Source organism: Tamandua tetradactyla, chromosome 6, assembly GCF_023851605.1.
Source record: "Tamandua tetradactyla isolate mTamTet1 chromosome 6, mTamTet1.pri, whole genome shotgun sequence".
NCBI lineage: Eukaryota > Metazoa > Chordata > Mammalia > Pilosa > Myrmecophagidae > Tamandua > Tamandua tetradactyla.
In genome coordinates this window covers 57,781,622-57,803,535 of record NC_135332.1, presented here as the reverse complement: position 1 = coordinate 57,803,535, position 21,914 = coordinate 57,781,622, and the positions used below count along the sequence as shown (strand labels likewise).

General features: G+C 40.7%; 2 protein-coding genes and 2 pseudogenes across 3 annotated transcripts in view; 3 read left to right on the top strand and 1 right to left on the bottom strand.

The window, feature by feature from the left end:
* NCBP3 (nuclear cap binding subunit 3) overlaps window positions 1–8,205 on the top strand; it is a 61,139-nt gene extending 52,934 nt beyond the window's left edge. The window contains exon 16 of the transcript XR_013177797.1: window positions 8,105–8,205. The gene's annotated coding sequence lies outside the window, so the exon portion shown is untranslated. The remainder of the gene's footprint in view (window positions 1–8,104) is intronic.
* The window catches only part of ITGAE (integrin subunit alpha E), an 86,832-nt gene that overhangs the window by 15,550 nt on the left and 49,368 nt on the right, over window positions 1–21,914 (top strand). Inside the window, exon 2 of one of the 2 annotated variants that reach the window (XM_077165572.1) lies at window positions 8,105–8,225. In XM_077165572.1, coding sequence (XP_077021687.1) covers window positions 8,105–8,225 — 121 coding nt within the window. Of the gene's footprint in view, window positions 1–8,104; window positions 8,226–9,621; window positions 9,796–21,914 lie in introns of those variants that run through there. The other variant, XM_077165573.1, reaches the window with a different exon arrangement.
* LOC143686063 (L-lactate dehydrogenase A chain pseudogene) lies at window positions 22–2,228 on the top strand (annotated as a pseudogene).
* Window positions 6,028–7,011, bottom strand: LOC143686062 (S-adenosylmethionine decarboxylase proenzyme pseudogene; annotated as a pseudogene).

Sequence of the window (21,914 nt, the reverse complement as noted above, 5' to 3'; positions counted from 1 at the left end):
ACTCATCACACACTACCAACGCCCGCTCAACATGTAGCCGGCTTCCTTTCTGTTCTAAGTCTAAAATGGCAAGTCTCAAGGATCAGCTGGTTCAAAATCTTCTTAAGGAAGAGCAAATCCCTCAGAATAAGATTACAGTTGTTGGGGTTGGTGCTGTTGGTGTAGCCTGTGCTATCAGTATCTTAATGAAGGAACTGGCAGATGAACTTGCTCTTGCTGATGTCATAGAAAACAAATTGAGGGAGATATGATAGATCTCCAACCCGGCAGCCTTTTCCCTAGAACACCAAAATTTGTCTCTGGCAAAGACTATAGTGTGACTGCAAATTCCAAGCTGGATATCATCACAGCTGGAGCATGTCAACAAGAGGGAGAAAGCATCTTAATTTGGTGCCGCGTAATGTAAACATCATAAATTCATCATTCCTAATGTTGTAACATAAACCCAAACTGCATGTTCCTCATTGTTTACATTCCAGTAGATATCTTGACCTATGTGGCTTGGAAAATAAGTGGCTTTCCCCAGAACTGTTATTGGAAGTGATTGCAATCTGGATTCAGCCTGGTTCTGTTACCTAATGGGGGAGAGGCTAGGAATTCACCCATTAAGCGGTCCTGGCTGGGTCCTTGGGGGGGCATGGAGACTCTAGGGTACCTATATGGAGTGAAGTAAATGTTGCTGGGGTCTCCTTGAAAAATTTGCATCCTACTTTAGGCACTGATGCTAATAAGAAACAGTGGAAAAAGGTTCACAAACAGGTGGTTGATAATGCTTATACGGTGATCAGATTGAAAGATTACACTCTGGGTCATTGCGCTGTCTATGGCAGATTTGGCAGAAAGTGTAATGAAGAATCTTAGGCATGTACATCCAGTTTCCATGATGATTAAGGGTCTCGATGAAATAACAGATGATGTCTTCCTTAGTGTCCCTTGCATCTTGACACAGAATGCAATGTCAGATGTTATTAGGGTAACTGACTCCTGAAGAAGAGGCCTCTTTGAAGAAGAGTGCAGATGCACTTTGGGGGACCCAAAAAGAGCTGCAATTTTACAGCCTTGTGATGCTGCAGTACTTCACTGTCTAGATTACAACAGGATTTTAGTTGGGGGTTGTGCATATTGTCCTTTTTTATCTGATCTGTGATTAAAGCAGTGCTGTTAAGATGACCTAGGGAAAGCATCAATTTCCTGAAGTTAGAAATAGCAGTGGTTCATAAAATGTTATAGCTATATCCTGATGCGAAAGATGATATTTATCTTGGGTAGTCCCAAACTGGTTAGTATAAAATAGTTCACCTCTGAAGCACCAGAACCAGTTTTGCACATGCTGCAGTTGCCTTTCAAACCAGAAGAATGCATGATTACCATGAACTATATACATCCTCGTTCCTTCATCCAACATGTCTAGTCCAACTTCTTTCCCCCCAATCAGTCACATCCTGGATGCCAATGTGTAAATCCAATATTGCATTTCTTGTGCATAGCTGTTCTAAAGGATCGTCTTTTCTATACCAAGTACACTGCCATGTAATGTAAAAAAAAAAAGTCCACCTATAAACAATGCAACCAACTATTCAAGTGTTGTACTATCTAAGCCACCAAATAAATCATGAACAGTGAACAAATACAGTTGTATAAGCGATTTAGTGTAATAAATGTTTATTGTCCTCATTAAGAAGAGAAGACTTGACAGTGGATGGTGGAAGATGGGTACAAGTAAATCATTATTGAGAAAGTAAATTTTTCTTTTTACACCATTTCTTAATTACTTTTTTCAACGTTTTGGGGGGACTTATTGTTACCTTATTCTCAAACTACCTTTAAAAATAACGTTGTAGTGCAGAAAAAGACCTTGAGGATAAAATAAGCGCTTCAAAACACATGGAAATAGCTTATATACTCAACAAACTGCAGAATCATAAAAGATGGTAAGGCTTTAGCCCTCTCATTGGTACATAGCCAAAACAAAGCATTTTGGATTTATCCAAGCTTGGCATGCAATGCGGATTGGTTCCATGTGATTGTCACACTAGAAACTATTGTGGTAAGTAAATTGGGCAGGCTATCTTAGCCTGAAGCTGTATTGTCAGAATTTCATTCCTTATAGCATGTCTTTTTTAGTGTGTTTAGGGATGAAGAAGTTATGAAACCATAAAAAAAGCAGTCATTGTCCAAAACGTGGTATAACTTTTCAAAAAGTCATTAAGTAAACAGTTTTGTGTGATAAGTCCTTATACTGAACTTCACCTTATTTTTTTTTCCACATAATATACATTTGAGTTTTAAGCAACGGAAAGGCATGATCAAACTTTGAAAAATCTTTCTTGCAGCTGGTGTGGAGAGGATTTTTTATTTTTATTTTTTAATATTTTTATTGATAAAACTTAACATACAAACATACAAAAATTCTTAACATACAAACATTCCATACATAGTGTACAATTAATGGCTCACAATATCATCACATAGTTGTGCATTCATCACCATGATCATTTTTTTGAACATTTGTATCAGTTCAGGAAAAGAAATAAAAAGGGAAAAAACTCACACATGGCATGCCCATAACCCCTCCCTCTCATTGACCAGTAGTATTTCCGTCTTAGAGGAGTGAGTCTTGAAAGAGAAAGGCTGGGAGACTGATGAATGTATCCCAGCAAGAAACAATGAGGCCGGAGGGGCAGAATTGAGCCCTGACAGGGGGCTAAATATGTATGAAAATTTTGATTAAGCTAAAAGTGGCATTTCAAATCCATAGGAATAAGATGAAATAGTCAAGAAATAATGTTGAGACAGTTTCATATAGAGGAGAAAAGGAGTAAAACTGAATCCCGATCTCAATCCGTACAGAAAATTAAATTCCAGATGGATCAGAGATTCAAGGGTAAGAATCTCAAAACAATTACAACACCAACGAAAAAAAAAAATCAAAGGGAAAATCAGTGAGTTTAAAAAAATAATACTTGAGTGGGGGTAGCATGACACAAAGTTCAGAAATCATAAAGGGAAAAATAAATTTGACTATATTAAAAATGTAGGTATAGAAAAAATATCATCTATAAGTCAAAGAACAAACAGCTGTGAGAAACAGTATCTGTCACGCATTGCCAATTTCTTTTGAATATAAAAAAAACTTTCAAGTTAACAAGAAAATAATACATAGTTCTTTAAAATGGATAATGCAAATGAATAGGTGGTAAACAAACTTATAAAAAGTGCTTGGCCTCATAACTAAAAAATAATTTTGTAACATAAGGATGAGATACTCTTTTAAAACAGGGATGAATAGGTTTGCACAAAGCACAGACCACACTGGAAATAAGCTTTCTCCTATTTTGTTGCTGGAATGTAAATCAGCACAGCCTCTTTGTGGGACAATATGTCACTATTTTTTCAAAGAAAAAATTTAGTGAAAAATTTTAAACATACAGAAAAATTGAAAAAAAATGTATAGTGAGAAACCACATACTGCCCTTAAGTTTTACAGTTGTCAACATTTTGTTATCTTTGCTTCATCGCAAATATCTCCACCTATCCATCCATCAGGCCATTTATATTTTGATGCATTTGAAGGTAAATTACAGACATCAGTACATTTCATCTCTAAATATTTCAGTATACGGATCAACTGACATTCAGTGCTTGTTTCTGTTTCTTTTTTTTTTTTTTTTGGTAAAATTTACATACAGTGAATGGATACCCTTTAAAGTGACATTGTGATTTATTTTTTTGAATTAAGCAAACTTTTATTGAAGCATAAATCGTGGTACAACAATACATTTCAACTGACTTAAATCTAACACATGAAGGGATAATTTATGGCATCACAGCTTCCCTGCCTCTATCACTCTAAGATTTAGAATAGTATCCAATCTACAGATTTCATTTTCTAGACAAATTTATGGACTTTATCAACGTTAGGCAGAATTCTACTTTAAAAAAAAAGTATCTGACCTCAAGCCAACAAATATCAAATCTGCTGGGGTACTGTTCAAGAACAAAATCCACTGTGAGTATTGGTCTTCAAGAAACCAAAGCTCCAAAACACTAGGTGCTATGCTACTTGCAGAATCAAACTGATTACACATTGACTGAATGCTCCTTCAATGAAACTTTCAACAATGTGCTTAAAATGTCAAAACAGTGTTCCAACCACTTGATTTCAAACCAAATGGATTTTGTTTAGAAACCTCTAAGGAAAAGGTGTTTCGTCTATAAATACGGAAGGAACAGAACACCATGGCACCAATCCAGGAAGAAAAAAAATAGAAAAGAAAAATTACAGAATTTAGTTAGTTTCACTGTTCTCTCAGATGCTTAAATTCCACAGAATTTGCTAAAAAGATGCCTACACTCTTGACAGCGTATATTTCTTGTCATTTCCATTGACTATTTTAAAGCCTGAATAACCTGGATAGCTATCTTTCCAAGCAGCCACCTTGTTTAGCCTATCAAAGCATGGTGAAAGGAACACCAGTGAGAAGAATAGATAAAGTCAGAACACTATCACACAAAGTTACAGAACTCTAAGTCACAGGAGAGAAAAGACATTGATTCTGCTTTGAACCAAAGCTTTCAGGGTATTATTAATGGAAATTAGTGGTAATGGTTGCTAAAGTAACAGTTAAAAGTGATTCAAGAGCTGACTTGACTTACCTGAATTCAGGACAACTTAAGCTAAATTGCCCTGCTAATAAGTTTTGTGATAAACACCATTTATACCACTTAGCAAGTTAGTGAAGGCATGGTGCTCATGATAAACTAATCTCATTTCCTGATTTACTAGGGAACGTGGCGTGGTTCCATACAGTTCTGCCCAGGCACTCTGAGCTCAAGTTCCAATACTTAGTGTCACCATCTGCCAATAAAAAGGAGACCAACACAATGTTACTGTGTAATTGTGACACAGTGTTACTGTGTGATTGTGAAAACCTTGTGTCTGATGCTCCTTTTATCTACCTTGTCAACAAAGGAGTAGAACATATGGAATAAAAATAAATAATGGGGGAACAAATGCTGAAATAAATTTAGTTTGAAATGCTAGTGATCAATGAAAGCGAGGGGTAAGGGGTATGGTAGGTATAATCTTTTTTTTTTTTCTTTCCTGCGTTCGTTTTATTTCTTTTTCTATTGTCTTTTTCTTTTTCTGAATTAATGCAAATGTTCTAAGAAATGATGAATATGCAACTAAGTGATGATATTGTGAATTACTGATTATGTATCTTGAAAAAAAAAAGGAGACCAAATTCACTTGACCCTAAAAGAAAATTGGGACCAGGGCCCACTCCCCCTTCTGCCCTGGGGTATAAGGTTACTATAAGCCTACAGTTGAGCAGTGTATCACTTTATATGAAGGGTGGGGGTAGGGCTGAGGGGAAGGGACTCCATAATATGGACTACAAATAGAGCGAGCAATAATGTTAAAATGATTCACAAAATGAATAACTGCAATCATTTTCTTAAGAGGACTTGACTTGTGGAAGAAAAACTGTAATTGCTGTTGCAAAAAAAAAATCTATATGAAGTAGAAAGTGAATTCAATAACATTAGTAGAGAATATGTCCTAGAAACGGGAGGTAACTGGATGTAAAATTCAGGCAGCAATGTAATAGAACAGCTTCAGATGATTACGCTGAGGTCATCACCTAATGAGGACGAAAGCCTTGTCTTTGGGGAATTTTCAAAGATACCTGGAGAAATACTATACTGTGCATAAACCAAATTGAATTGTTTTCACAAGTGTTGTAAAGTCTCATACAGTAAAAGGGTTTCTGTACATGCACTTCAATTTCACAGCAAGAGTGGCATAGAATACCTAAACACAGAAGAGGGCATTCACGCAAGATATCTAATCCCTTGATATAATAACGCATACAACAATTCAAAGTAATTATACTATCTTTACAGCTAGGGCTTCTTGCAACTACAAAGTGGTGGTTATGGAAAGCATGATCCTGGTATAAATACCGAGAAAGCAGCCACCATCTTCTTCCATGTGTGTTCTCTTTTTTGTTTGTTTGTTCTTAATCAACTTTGCTGTTGCTGATTCTTAGTAAAGCTGGTAAAAACAAAGTTGTAATCATTGAACATAACATTCTGCCAATCAAGATATTTAAAACCTTCAGTCTTCTGGGGTGAAGACAGCACGCACTGTGCGGCATTTAGAACTCTGATTTACAAACAAAGGTGGTCACGAATTTTCCTGGCTTAAAGACTTCTGCCACTTTCCTGATCGGGTCATCATGGGAGGTCTGACTTAAGTTTGTTTCAAAGCTAACATAAGAAAATTCTGGTTCTGGAAGGACGTGAATAATCCAATAAATTCCATTTCATGCCATTCATTGAATACCCGCAAGGATTGAACACTGTGGCTCAATGACAGACCTGGTATCAGGTCACGAATTCCACCCTCACATGTGACATCCTTTGCAGTAACACCATCTTTCATGTAGAACTAGCCCATAAAACTGCTGAGTCAAGCTCGCTCATCAGAATTTCCAGGGTTTGATCTGGCTGACTGATTACACAACTCTCCGGGAAATCAAAAGTATACAAGTACCGCCATCAGAATTCATCCGTCCCATACAGTATGCTGCTCCATTTGGGAAAATTGCGTTAAGAAACTCTGTTTTTTCGTGGAAATTCTGATGTGGTTACCCTTGGTGAGAAGACTTCATGAAATTATTATGAGAATAAAAGAAGCCTTGAATTGAGTCAAACCCACTGTAATCCCTAGAAAGCTTCAACAGGGGAACCAGTGCTTTCAGTAAGAGGGGGGGACCACATGTCCTCAAAATCAAACATGCCACCCTCATTGAGTACATGAGCTTCCTGCTTGTTAGTGTTCTTCACACTTAGGATTGAACTTTGCACATCCTTCAGAAGTATGTCCCACTCAAATCTTGGGATGGTGCGAAGATCCCCAGACCCTTGGTTTGTGTCAGGCTGCTGCCAGGAAAAACAAACCCCCAGCAGCTTCTCAGTCCCTTTGAAAAAATATGCAGCTTCCATCACCGTGAGACTACAAACAACCAACAACTACAGAAAATCAGCGAAATTAAATCTTTTATCCAGCTGGTGCAGATTGTTCCAGCAGTGTTACTAAAGTTCAGGTTCCCCCCCTTTTTTTGACTATAATTTTATATTAACTTTCTTTAAAAAAAGGATGAATAAGATTTCCCCAGCTTTTTTTTTTTTGTGAGCAAAAGTTGAATGTGAGGCTGTTGGAAATAAGAGACAGATACAGTTTAGTCTCTCGTAGTATGCTCTTTCTCCGTTACAGAGAGTAGAGCAAGCACTAGCTCATGTCACCACCCGTATTGTATAAGCTGTGATGTTTTTGAGAAATGCACACACCTTTGCAATACAATGACACCTTCCTGCTTAGTCCCCACCCCGACCTCACCCACCCTTAGTTTTGCTGGTTCTAGAACATCATATAAATGAATTTATATAGCATATTTTTTTTAGAAGACTTCTTTCACTCAACATAATTTTTGAGATTCATTCATGCTGAATGTTTCAGTGGTCCATTCCTTTTTATTACTTATCGTATTCCACTGTATGAATATACCACAGTTAGTTATCCATTCTCCTGTTGATTGTTTCAGTTGATTGTTTTCAGAATAAAACTGTTATACAACATCCTCGTGTAGGTATTTTTGAGGACACATATTTTCTCTTGGGTCGCTTCGTGACGGCAGGGTGTTAGGCACATAAAATCCATGCAGGCTCTTCCCTGGTGTTCACAGAGTCTGTTTCAACTTTGGTACAAGGCACAGTGATGAATATGTGCCATGCAACAGGTACAGAAAGCACACAGTGGGAGGTAGAGAAGGTGGGAAATGATTTTGGGGGGGGCGAGCCAGGAAAGGTCTCCTGAAGGACGGAGCCCTGCTGTCGGTATATCTTGGTTTAGTAGGGATCGGGGGCTCTCGGTCCCTTGGAAAAAACATGCGATCTTGCAGTCTCACTCTTATACATAACATGGGGCTATTGACCCTGCAGGTTTAGTGTAAGGGTTTGGTGGAATCATGGGAAGAAAAGGCCCAGCCTCAGCCCCGACCATGTGCCTCTTTTGTTAATTCTTCCTCTTTTCCCGCAGGCCTGGCTCTGCTGGCGGGCTTCAATGTGGATGAGACCCGGACCTGGGTCACGCCTGCAGGACGTGCACCTTTCGTGCTCAGCTCCCTCCTGCACCAGGACTCCAGCACCGGCCAGACCTGGTGAGTGGGGCCCGACAGGCAGGAGGGCTGAGGACCGAGAGGCCTCTGGGAAACTCAGGCCCACACTTTCTGTCAGGCGTGTAGGAGAAAAGCAGACGACAGGAAAGAGACTGTAAACACAGGCCAGCCCACCTGGCGCCAGGCCCCTCCACCCCACCCAGAGCTCTCTTACCCCAGAGCCTGGGACGGCCTGCTGAGTTCCAGAGAATGGGTAATAGGAAGTATTGCTTCCAAGGGCTCTTTTGTCCCTTATGAAAGTGATACATGCTCAACATAGAAAATTTGGAAAGGGGTAAAAAGCATAAAGACGAAAATGAAAACATTTTCATTTTCAGAAAGGAGTGGTTAAGAGGCAGACTCTGCATTCTGATAGTCATGGTCTGTATTTGCTGTGCGACCTTAGCAAAGTTCTCAGGCCCCGAGTCTCAGTTCCTCATCTTTAAAATGGGGGTGGTGACTTGCCCTACCTCACAGGGTCATTGCAGAGACTGTTTGAAATAATGCGTGTAAAGAGTTTAGCACGGTTTCTAGACAAACCAGAAATACATTATACAACATACTCAATATACATTAGCTTAGATTTTGAAAATATCGTTGGTACCTATCTGTGAGTAAGCCACTGAATATCTGACCACACTGTGCTGGCAAGGATGCCATTGAGACAGGAACTTGCAGGGTATAAACTGCCGTGACCACCTTAGAGAGCGATTTTGCCCTGTCTGGTAAAGTTGAGGGTGAACATACCCTTTGACTCAGCAATTTCACATCCAGGTGTCTGCCCTAGAGGAATGCTCAGACATATTCAAAGATATTCATTTTAGCATTGTCTGCTACAGTGAGTTTAGGAATGTTCATCCTTAGGAAGATGGACAACGATGCAATGGTAAAAGCAAGTAGAATGAACGAAACAAATTCAGTGGTTGTCAACCTTTATCAATCTCGAAACATAATGTAAAATGAAAAGGACAAGTTTCCAAATATATATATATACAGTGACCGTTCATTCGGTAAATATTTATGGAGCACTTAGTACGTTCTAGCACTGGGGATAGTGAGCAAAACAGACAAAAATCCCTAGGCTTGGGGTGCTTCCATCCCGGCAGGGAGAGACAGACAATAAGCAAGAAATAAAGTATCTGTTATATCGGATGGTGATATAAGTTTTCAGAAATGTTTTGGAGTGAAGGTTGTGATATCTGATGCACATTCCAATTTCCTCTGTTGTCCCCAGAATAACTTTTTGAGCTGTTTTGTTTAAAACCCAGGATCCAGTCGAGGTTCGTGCATTGCATATTGTTATGTCTCTTTAAATCTAGTACAGTCCCTTCCCACTTTTTTTTTCATAGAGGTCACAGGGCAGTTTCTCTGTTTGCTCCACTTTGAGCCATGTCCAATGTTTTAGTTTGTTAAGCTGCTGAAATGCAATATACTAGAAATGGAATGGATTTTAAAAGGGGAATTTATTAAATTCTAAGGCTGTGAAAATGTCCAAATTAAGGCATCCAGAGAAAGATAACTTAACTCCAAAGAAAGGACCAATGAAGTTCGGGGTTTCTCTCTCAGCTGGGAGGTACGTGGTGCTATCTGCTGGCTTTCTCTCTTCATTTCATAAGGCTTCTCTGGCAGCGTTTTCCTTCTGCATCTCTAAAGGTGTCTGGCTGTGTGAGCTCTGTTGGCTTTCTGGGCTCTGAAGCATTTTTCAAAATGTTTCCCTCTTAAAGGGCTAACTTTGAATGGGTGGAGACACATCTCCATAGGAACCATCTAAGCAAAAGTAACCACCCACAATTGGGTGGGTCCCATCTCCATAGAAACAATAAAAAAAGATCCCACCCAGCAGTATTGAATGAGGATTAGAGAACATGACTTTTCTGGGGCACATGACAGTTTCAAACCAACACATTCAGGGAGCCCCTGACACCTGCCCCCCCCGCCCACCACATACACATGCACCCCACCTTAACTGGTTCCCCCACTCTACTTAAAGTGGTCAGTAGCTTCCTTCATATCCAGTGAGCCCAGGGACTAGAAGGGCTTAGGATCTGAGCTGGGTGAGGTGGGCCCTGTTCTTGCCTGAGTGGAACCCCACATCTCCCCAAGGTGAGCAGGGCAGGAGCTCTGCTTGGTGGAGGATGGGCCAGCAGTGGTGGCTCCTGAGGCAGCCTCACAGGCCCTGGGCTGTGGATCCTGAGCCCGCTGGCCAAGGCAGGCTTGGACCCCTTTGTGAACTTCAGTTTCCTCATCTGTCTAGGGAGGAGGCTGGAAATCATTAGATTTAAGGGGTGAAAACAGGGCCAACTCATTCATTCCTTCATTCAGGGAGTATTCATGAAGCACCAATTTGGTGCCAGGCCAGGTTTGGGGGATAAGATAGTGAAGGAGACATGGCCCCTCCCCTCATGGAGTTCCCAGGCTCATGAGGGAAGCAGACAAGTCCGATGATACAGGACCAGTGATGATGTGGGAGGCACAATGGGAACATCGAGGCAGGTGTGACCTCAGCCAGGGGATGTCATCTGTGCTGGGACTTGTGGAGCATGGGTATTATCCGTGAGAAGGAATGGATGGGGGAAGTCCAAGCAGAGAGACTAGCATGGGCAGCAGCCTGGACACTAGCCTGAGCAAGCTCAAGGAATTGAGAAAATGTTGTGTGACTGAAGCTGGAGTAAGGAGAAATAAGACAGGGCAGGTGGGCAGTGCCTTGTCACCTAGGCTCCAAAGGTTTGGAGGAGCCACAAGGACGTGAAATAGGAAAGAGCTGTAAGAAGGTTGTTAGGAAGGTGTTGGCTTTAGGAAGGATGAATTAAATGTTGAGTTTGGCTGTGTTTTCTTTTGTTTGGGTAAAACTGTATTGACATATACCAATGTCAAAACGCACACGTCATATGGGTGCAGCTCCAGGAATTTTCACCGAGTGAACCACCCATGTAAGCTGCATCCAGATCAAGGAGCAGAGTGTTACCAGCCTCACGTAAGCCTCTGGTGGCCCGTGAGCTCCCTTCCAGGCACAGCCCCTGTTGAGAGTTATGTCCATCTGACTTTCACCTCACAGATTAATTGCACCTGGTTTTGACCTTGATATAAACAGAATCATATAGTGTTTGCTCTACTGTGTCTGGCTTCTCTCACTCAACAGGTCTGTGAATTCATCCGTAGTGTTGCCTGAGGCAGTAATGCTCATTCTGGTAGTCACAGAGTTTTCCATTGTGTGACAAGTACTCACTGTGGGCATTAGCGCCGTTTCCATTGGCTATTATGAATGGTACTGTGCTGCGTTTTCTTTTGATGGACAACTGCACCTATTTTTACTGGGTGTGTCCCAGGAGTGGAATGACTGGGTCATGGTTATGCATTGATTCAACTTTAGTAGAAACTGCTGGATAGTTTTCCAAACTATTTGTTCCAGTTTAAACTCCCACTAGTGGTACATGAGCATTCTGGTTTCTCCATGTGCTCAGAAAGCCTGGGCTTCAGACTGAGTTCTTTGTGACCATACCCTTCCAAGTCTCCTCCCTACAGTACCCAACGGCACCCACCCCAGCCCCAGTCCCGACAGACTTCAACAGCCCTTCCTGCAGAAGCCAAAGTCCAAAGGCCAGGGTGGGTGAGGGGACTTTGTAGCCCTGCAGCAACGGGCCCTGAGACCACCAAGGAGGAGGGGAGAGCTCAGCTGGGCTCCCCAAAACCTCCCTGAACACCTGCAAGCAAAGAGGGGGTTTGAACCTGCCAGAGAGGATGTGGTGGGAGGCACATTTGAGCTGTGGGTGTTGGAGCCCGAGACCACGGGCCTGCGGCACAGGGCAGGAAATGTGCTGGCTGGCCACTGTGGGCTGGGGTCCCTGTACCCCTGGCGAAGATGAAATATCCCTCTCACTCCCTCACACAATTTCTCCTTCAAACATAAGAGACTAGGGCTGGCAGCATCATGGCTTAGGCTGTTGCAGGGGGAATGAGGTCAGACATAAAGAAGGACATCCCTCTGGGACATATGGGAATGGGCTCTGAGAACTGAATGACGTCAGGAAATGGGCAGGGTGTGGCAGGGCCCCAGGAACTGCTGGAAGGTCTTATATTACAGCTGCTCAGTCATTTGTTTAGCCAACAAACCTAGAGATCAAGAGATGATCTGTCTTGGAGGGTAAAAAGTGTCGGAGCAGAGGCAGCTCAGACTGGGCCCCAGGGCTACTGCATTGCATGACTGTGGTCAGAATAGCAATCTTGGGTTCTGCAGTGCATAGCCTGTGCAGCTGTACATGGTGGTATCCTGGGAATGCACAGTCTAGGTGAGAACAAAGGCTGGGGGTAGGGGTCAGGGACGAATAGTCAGGACTACCTGGAGGGTCTGCACGGGGTTGAGTGGCTCCTTCTTTGGGAGGGCTTCCTCTGGAGCCAGGGTTGGGAATGATGGTTTCTCTGCAGGAGAAGAAAGTAAAAGCCACTGAGGGTAGAGGAAACAGCTGGGACTAAGGCCTACAGGAGGAGGGCCAGTCCAGGCTGTTCCAGAACACAGTCGGGGGTGGAACCCAGTTCTAAGTCCTTCTCTCATCAGGTTGCTCAGAGAACGTGGCTAGGCCCAAGGCTGAGGCTAAGGCTGAGGCTAAGGCTGGGAAGGGGGTGGGGGGGAAGAGGGTTTTCTTTTTGCTGAAAAAGCGACCTAATTTGGGGGCTCACCCGCAGAGCCTGCACAGAGGAGCAGAGCTCAGCTGCAACCCGCCCTCCGCCCCTCAACCTGCCCCAGATCAGCCCTCACAGCGCTTCCTGGGCTGTCATCCAGTCACTCAACAAAAGATTTACTGAGCTCCTGCTCTGTCCCAGGCACTGTTCCAGGCCAGGAATAAAATGGTGAAGAAGAATAAACAAGATCCAGGGAGAGCTTATGGTCTAGATGTGAGAGACAAGCAATAAGCAGGTAAACAAGTAAACAAGATACGATCAGAAGGTGACAAGCTCTGAGAAGAAAATAAAACAGGGTGATGCAACGCAGAGTAACAGGAATGGTCTTACCTCCTCCTTCCAGGACTTTTTGTTTGTATTTTAAGTCAGAGAAAAATGAATGTTTTTCAAATCTGTAGTTCTCGTTTTTGTATTGGATAACACTTTTCTTCTTCTTTTTAAAAAAAATATTCTTGTTGTAAGCAACAAGCATACATTCTTGACATACAAACATTCTATACCTGATGTACAATCAATGGCTCACCATATCATCACATAGTTGTGTATGCATCACCGTGATCATTTTTTTAGACATTTGCATCTCTCCAGCAAAAGAAAGAAAAAAGAAAAAAACTCATATATGCCATACCCCTTACCCCTCCCTCTCATTGACCACAAGTATTTCAACCTACTCAATTTATTTTAACCTTTGTTCCCCCTATACTTTTCTTCTTTTTAAGAGGAGATATTCATGTTCTTCAGCAGTTATTTTATTGGTTCTTTTTTCCTTTAAACAACTGTCAGTGTTGAGTTTTTCATTTTTTTTTTTCCATTCAGATTAGCTTACAACTGTACACTCACAGGAAATTGAATCTACCCATTCCCTCTTTTCACTATATGAACAATGATGGGCATGCATATCTGTGTTGCACTTTTAAAAAGAAAAAAAAACTAGGTTTCTTCAAGATGTAGTTGAACATTTAGCAGTTCATTTGTATATACTAGCTTCTTTTTTTTTAATTTATTTTTTTATTAATTAACGGAAAAAAAAGAAATTAACCCAACATTTAGAAATCATTCCATTCTACATATGCAATCAGTAATTCTTAACATCATCACATAGATGCATGATCATCTTTTCTTATTACATTTGCATCGGTTTACAAGAACTAGCAACACAACAGAAAAAGATATAGAATGTTAATATAGAGAAAAAAATAAAAGTAATAATAATAGTAAAAAAAAAAAAAGACAAACATCCAGACAGACAAAAAAAAAAAAAACAAACCCTATAGCTCAGATGCAGCTTCATTCAGTGTTTTAACATGATTACTTTACAATTAGGTATTATTGTGCTGTCCATTTTTTAGTTTTTGTATCTAGTCCTGTTGCACAGTCTGTATCCCTTCAGCTCCAATTACCCATTATCTTACCCTGTTTCTAACTCCTGCTGGTCTCTGTTACCAATGACATAATCCAAGTTTGTTCTCAAATGGCAGTTCACATCAGTGGGACCATACAGTATTTGTCCTTTAGTTTTTGGCTAGACTCACTCAGCATAATGTTCTCTAAGTCCATCCATGTTATTACATGCTTCATAAGTTTACCCTGTCTTAAAGCTGCATAATATTCCATCGTATGTATATACCACAGTTTGTTTAGCCACTCTTCTGTTGATGGACATTTTGGCTGTTTCCATCTCCTTGCAATTGTAAATAATGCTGCTATAAACATTGGTGTGCAAATGTCCGTTTGTGTCTTTGCCCTTAAGTCCTTTGAGTAGATACCCAGCAATGGTATTGCTGGGTCGTATGGCAATTCTATATTCAGCGTTTTGAGGAACCGCCAAACTGCCTTCCACAGTGGTTGCACCATTTGACATTCCCACCAAGGTGGATAAGTGTGCCTCTTTCTCCGCATCCTCTCCAGCACTGGTCATTTTCTGTTTTGTTGATAATGGCCATTCTGGTGGGTGTGAGATGATATCTCATTGTGGTTTTGATTTGCATTTCTCTAATGGCCAGGGACATTGAGCATCTCTTCATGTGCCTTTTGGCCATTTGTATTTCCTCTTCTGAGAGGTGTCTGTTCAAGTCTTTTTCCCATTTCGTAATTGGGTTGGCTGTCTTTTTGTTGTTGAGTTGAACAATCTCTTTATAAATTCTGGATACTAGACCTTTATCTGATATGTCATTTCCAAATATTGTCTCCCATTGTGTAGGCTGTCTTTCTACTTTCTTGATGAAGTTCTTTGATGCACAAAAGTGTTTAATTTTGAGGAGCTCCCATTTATTTATTTCCTTCTTCAGTGCTCTTGCTTTAGGTTTAAGGTCCATAAAACCGCCTCCAATTGTAAGTTTCATAAGATATCTCCCAACATTTTCCTCTAACTGTTTTATGGTCTTAGACCTAATGTTTAGATCTTTGATCCATTTTGAGTTAACTTTTGTATAGGGTGTGAGAGATGGGTCTTCTTTCATTCTTTTGCATATGGATATCCAGTTCTCTAGGCACCATTTATTGAAGAGACTGTTCTGTCCCAGGTGAGTTGGCTTGACTGCCTTATCAAAGATCAAATGTCCATAGATGAGAGGGTCTGTATCTGAGCACTCTATTCGATTCCATTGGTCGATATATCTATCTTTATGCCAATACCATGCTGTTTTGACCACTGTGGCTTCATAATATGCCTTAAAGTCAGGCAGTGCAAGACCTCCAGCTTCGTTCTTTTTCCTCAAGGTGTTTTTAGCAATTCGGGGCACCCTGCCCTTCCAGATAAATTTGCTTATTGGTTTTTCTATTTCTGAAAAATAAGTTGTTGGGATTTTGATTGGTATTGCATTGAATCTGTAAATCAATTTAGGTAGGATTGACTTCTTAACTATATTTAGTCTTCCAATCCATGAACACGGTATGCCCTTCCATCTATTTAGGTCTTCTGTGATTTCTTTTAACAGTTTTCTGTAGTTTTCTTTATATAGGTTTTTTGTCTCTTTAGTTAAATTTATTCCTAGGTATTTTATTCTTTTAGTTGCAATTGTAAATGGGATTCGTTTCTTGATTTCCCCCTCAGCTTGTTCATTACTAGTGTATAGAAATGCTACAGATTTTTGAATGTTGATCTTGTAACCTGCTACGTTGCTGTACTCATTTATTAGCTCTAGTAGTTTTGTTGTGGATTTTTCCGGGTTTTCGACGTATAGTATCATATCATCTGCAAACAGTGATAGTTTTACTTCTTCCTTTCCAATTTTGATGCCTTGTATTTCTTTTTCTTGTCTAACTGCTCTGGCTAGAACCTCCAACACAATGTTGAATAATAGTGGTGATAATGGACATCCTTGTCTTGTTCCTGATCTTAGGGGGAAAGTTTTCAATTTTTCCCCATTGAGGATGATATTAGCTGTGGGTTTTTCATATATTCCCTCTATCATTTTAAGGAAGTTCCCTTGTATTCCTATCTTTTGAAGTGTTTTCAACAGGAAAGGATGTTGAATCTTGTCAAATGCCTTCTCTGCATCAATTGAGATGATCTGTGATTTTTCTGGTTTGATTTGTTGATATGGTGTATTATATTAATTGATTTTCTTATGTTGAACCATCCTTGCATACCTGGGATGAATCCTACTTGGTCATGATGTATAATTCTTTTAATGTGTTGTTGGATACGATTTGCTAGAATTTTATTGAGGATTTTTGCATCTATATTCATTAGAGAGATTGGTCTGTAGTTTTCTTTTTTTGTAATATCTTTACCTGGTTTTGGTATGAGGGTGATGTTGGTTTCATAGAATGAATTAGGTAGTTTTCCCTCCACTTCGATTTTTTTGAAGAGTTTGAGGAGAGTTGGTACTAATTCTTTCTGGAATGTTTGATAGAATTCACATGTGAAGCCATCTGGTCCTGGACTTTTCTTTTTAGGAAGCTTTTGAATGACTGATTCAATTTCTTTATTTGGGATTGGTTTGTTGAGGTCATCTATTTCTTCTTGAGTCAAAGCTGGTTGTTCATGTCTTTGCAGGAACCCGTCCATTTCATCTAAATTGTTGTATTTATTAGCGTAAAGTTGTTCATAGTATCCTGTTATTACCTCCTTTATTTCCGTGAGGTCAGTAGTTATGTCTCCTCTTCCATTTCTGATCTTATTTATTTGCATCCTCTCTCTTCTTTTTGTCAATCTTGCTAAGGGCCCATCAATCTTATTGATTTTCTCATAGAACCAACTTCTGGTCTTATTGATTTTCTCTATTGTTTTCAATTTCATTTATTTGTGCTCTAATCTTTGTTATTTCTTTCCTTTTGCTTGCTTTGGGATTAGTTTGCTGTTCTTTCTCCAGTTCTTCCAAGTGGACAGTTAATTCCTGCATTTTTGCCTTTTCTTCTTTTCTGATATAGGCATTTAGGGCAATAAATTTCCCTCTTAGCACTGCCTTTGCTGCGTCCCATAAGTTTTGATATGTTCTGTTTTCGTTTTCATTCGCCTCGAGGTATTTACTAATTTCTCTTGCAATTTCTTCTTTGACCCACTCGTTGTTTAAGAGTGTGTTGTTGAGCTTCCACGTATTTGTGAATTTTCTGGCACTCCGCCTATTATTGATTTCCAACTTCATTCCTTTATGATCCGAGAAAGTGTTGTGTATGATTTCAATCTTTTTAAATTTGTTAAGACTTGCTTTGTGACCCAGCATATGGTCTATCTTTGAGAATGATCCATGAGCACTTGAGAAAAAGGTGTATCCTGCTGTTGTGGGATGTAATGTCCTATAAATGTCTGTTAAGTCTAGCTCATTTATAGTAATATTCAATTCTCTATTTCTTTATTGATCCTCTGTCTAGATGTTCTGTCCATTGATGAGAGTGGTGAATTGAAGTCTCCAACTATTATGGTATATGTGTCTATTTCCCTTTTCAGTGTTTGCAGTGTATTCCTCACGTATTTTGGGGCATTCTGGTTCAGTGTGTAAATATTTATGATTGTTATGTCTTCTTGTTTAATTGTTCCTTTTATTAGTAGATAGTGTCCTTCTTTGTCTCTTTTAACTGTTTTACATTTGAAATCTAATTTGTTGGATATTAGTATAGCCACTCCTGCTCTTTTCTGGTTGTTATTTGCATGAAATATCTTTTCCCTGCCTTTCACTTTCAACCTATGTTTATCTTTGGGTCTAAGATGTGTTTCCTGTAGACAGCATATAGAAGGATCCTGTTTTTAAATCCATTCTGCCAGTCTATGTCATTTGATTGGGGAATTCATTCCATTGACATTTAGTGTTATTACTGTTTGGATAATATTTTCCTCTACCATTTTGCCTTTTGTATTATATATATCATATCTGACTTTCCTTCTTTCTACACTCTTCTCCATACCTCTCTCTTCTGTCTTTTCGTATCTGACTCTAGTGCTCCCTTTAGTATTTCTTGCAGAGCTGGTCTCTTGGTCACAAATTCTCTCAGTGACTTTTTGTCTGAGAATGTTTTAATTTCTCCCTCATTTTTGAAGGACAATTTTGCTGGATATAGGAGTCTTGGTTGGCAGTTTTTCTCTTTTAGTAATTTAAATATATCATCCCACTATCTTCTAGCTTCCATGGTTTCTGCTGAGAAATCTACACATAGTCTTATTGGGTTTCCCTTGTATGTGATGGATTGTTTTTCTCTTGCTGCTTTCAAGATCCTCTCTTTCTCTTTGACCTCTGACATTCTAACTAGTAAGTGTCTTGGAGAACACCTATTTGGGTCTAATCTCTTTGGGGTGTACCGCACTTCTTGGATCTGTAATTTTAGGTTTTTCATAAGAGTTGGGAAATTTTCAGTGATAATTTCTTCCATTAGTTTTTCTCCTCCTTTTCCCTTCTCTTCTCCTTCTGGGACACCCACAACACATATATTTGTGCGGTTCATATTGTCCTTGAGTTCCCTGATACCCTGTTCAAATTTTTCCATTCTTTTCCCGATAGTTTCTGTTTCTTTTTGGAATTCAGATGTTTCATCCTCCAAATCACTAATTCTATCTTCTGTCTCTTTAAATCTATCATTGTAGGTATCCATTGCTTTTTCCATCTTTTCTACTTTATCCTTCACTTCCATAAGTTCTGTGATTTGTTTTTTCAGTTTTTCTATTTCTTCTTTATGTTCAGCCCATGTCTTCTTCATGTCCTCCCTCAATTTATCGATTTCGTTTTTGAAGAGGTTTTCCATTTCTGTTCGTATATTCAGCATTAGTTGTCTCAGCTCCTGTATCTCATTTGAACTATTGGTTTGTTCCTTTGACTGGGCCATATTTTCAATTTTCTGAGTGTGATCCGTTATCTTCTGCTGGCATCTGGGCATTTAGTCAGATTTCCCTGGGTGTTGGACCCAACAGGTTGAAAGATTTTTCTGTGAAATCTCTGGGTTCTGTTTTTCTTATCCTGCCCAGTAGGTGGCACTCGTGGCACACGTTTGTCTGCGGGTCCCACCAGTAAAAGGTGCTGTGGGTCCTTTAACTTTGGAAAACTCTCGCCGTGGGGCAGGTTCACCAGCCAAAGGGGCTTGGAAAAGTGCCAGCTGGCCCGGGGGTCCGAACGCAAGGAGGGTCGCCGGCCACCACAGCCCGGGAGAGCACCCGTCCGAATTTCCTAGTCGGCCCGGGGCGCCATCGTGGCGGGAGGGTGCCAGCCGCCGCGGCCCGAGATAGTGCACCATTCCCAGCCGGACCGGGGAGTCACGTGTTTGGAAGGGACCCCCCTGGTCACCGTTCTCCGCAGCCTGGGGATTTCCGATCCAATTCTCTCAGTTGGTCCGGGGGGCTGCGCGTGGTGGGGGCGCCAGCCACCGCAGCTTGAGGGGACTGCCTGCCCAATTCTGCCAGCTGGCCCAGGAAGGAGGAAGGGAGGGACTTCGGCCGCTTGCCGCCCCGCCCAGGGAAACCCACGTCCCTCGGTGATCTCACCGGAGCGGGTTCTCCCAGCCAATCAGCCGTTCCAGGATGGGGTACGCTGTCTTTTTGATCTCTGTTGTGGCTCCAGGAGCTGTTCTGTATTGTTTCTACTCTCCTAGTAGCTGTTCTGGAGGAGGAAAGGTGAGGATGGCAAGGCTGTCGAGGACGGTGGCGGGGGAGCCGGTGAAGGCGGAAGAGGGCACGGTGGTCGTTGGAGAGCCGCTGGAGTAGGAGGAGAAAGGGAAGGATAAGATGGCAGATGGAGAGCCACCGGAGCAGAAGGGGAAAGAGAAGGGCAAGATGGCGGCGGGAGCACCGCCAGAGAAGAAAGAGGAAGAGGAGGGCTAGATTGTGGCGGGAGGCCGGCGGAGAAAGGGGAAGAGGAGGGCTAGATGGCGGCGGGAGCGCCGGCGGAGAAGGGGGAAGAGGAGGGCTAGATGGCGGTGGGAGCGCCGGCGGAGAAGGGGGAAGAGGAGGGCTAGATGGCGGCGGGAGCACCGGCGGAGAAAGAGGAAGAGGAGGGCTAGATGGCGGGGGAGTGCCGGCGGAGAAAAAGGAAGAGGAGGGCTAGATGGTGGCGGGAGCGCCGGCGGAGAAAGAGAGCACTAGCTTCTTAAAGAACACAAAATTCTTGGGACTTCCCTCTCCTGAAAATATTTAAGAACCAATTATGAAAGAGCTTGAAATTTATTTATTTTTCATGTAATTACATGCCTGAAAAAATTTAAAGTCTGTAATTGTGCATGTTCAATGCCAGATTAAAAAGTGCCGGTAGCTTGGGGGAAAAGCAGAAATAATAAAGTTCTAGTTAAATGATATATGTATTTTTAACTTTTTAAATTGTATAGTAGTTAAATAATCTTCATTGCATACATTTCCCTTTCTACTAACTATATGCTTTTTTTTTAGAAATAAAGAAACAAAATAAAACAACATACATAATCAGTATATGCTTTTTGGCCATTTGAGGTTTTTTTTTTTATGTAGGCAGAAATTTGAAACTGATATTTGAGAAATTAAGGTTACAGGTTGCTTTGGGCCTCTGAAATAATACATTGCATCATTTTTCACTTTAGCATGGGATTTGCTGGAAAGGAGAGCAGTATATAGAAGGTGATTTTAAAGATGAAAAAACTTATTATATATCAATTTCTCCTAATTTTCATAAATGAATTAGAAGAAAGTATGTAGAAAAACAGCTAAAAATCACACTGAATTATTGAGAAACGTGGATAAATTCATTGTTCTTTCTTAGACACAATGTAGAGGTTTACAGATGGATTTGATGTAGGGGATGAGGGAAAAGATGAAGCAAGATGCTCCCCAGTCTTCAGGCTTTAGAATTTAGTGGTTGGTGGTGACATTTATTGCTCTGGGGAAGATGGGAAAAAGCAGGCTTGTGAAGAAAAGACCACAAGTTCTGTTTTGGACATTCTAAGTTTGAGATGTTAATAGACAATGAGAAGTTAGTTAGTATATTAGTTTCCTATTGCTACTACAACAGATAACCTCAAACTTAGGAGTTTAAAACAACATGAATTTATTATCTTATTACCTTACAGTTCTGCAGATCAGGAGTTTGAAATGGGTCTTATTGAGCTAAAATCAAGTGTTGGCAGTGCAGTGTGCCTTCTGGAGGTTCTAGAGGAGAATCCATTTTCTTGCCTTTTTCAGCTTCTAGAGGCTGCTCACATCCCTTGGCTCATGGTCTCCTCTTCCATCTCTAAAGCCAGCAACCAGCATCTTCAAATTTCTCTCTGCTTCAGACCATTCTGCCCCTCTCTATTTTTTTTCTTTTAACTTTTTGTATTGTATAGTATAACATATATACAAAGCAAACAAATAAAAAAAGCAATAATTTTCAAAGCACTCTTCAACAAGTAGTTACAGGACAGATCCCTGAGTTTGTCTTGGGCTACCATATATACTATATACTATGATCCTCTCATGTATTTCCTTCTAGCTGCTCCAGAATATAGGAGGCTAGAGGGCTTAAATATTTTTTTATCATCACAATCAACCTTTTTTCCTTCTTTTTTTGGTGAAAATTAACGTATATACAAAAAAAGCTATAAATTTCAAGAACATGTTTCAGACTTTGACCTGGGTTACAATTT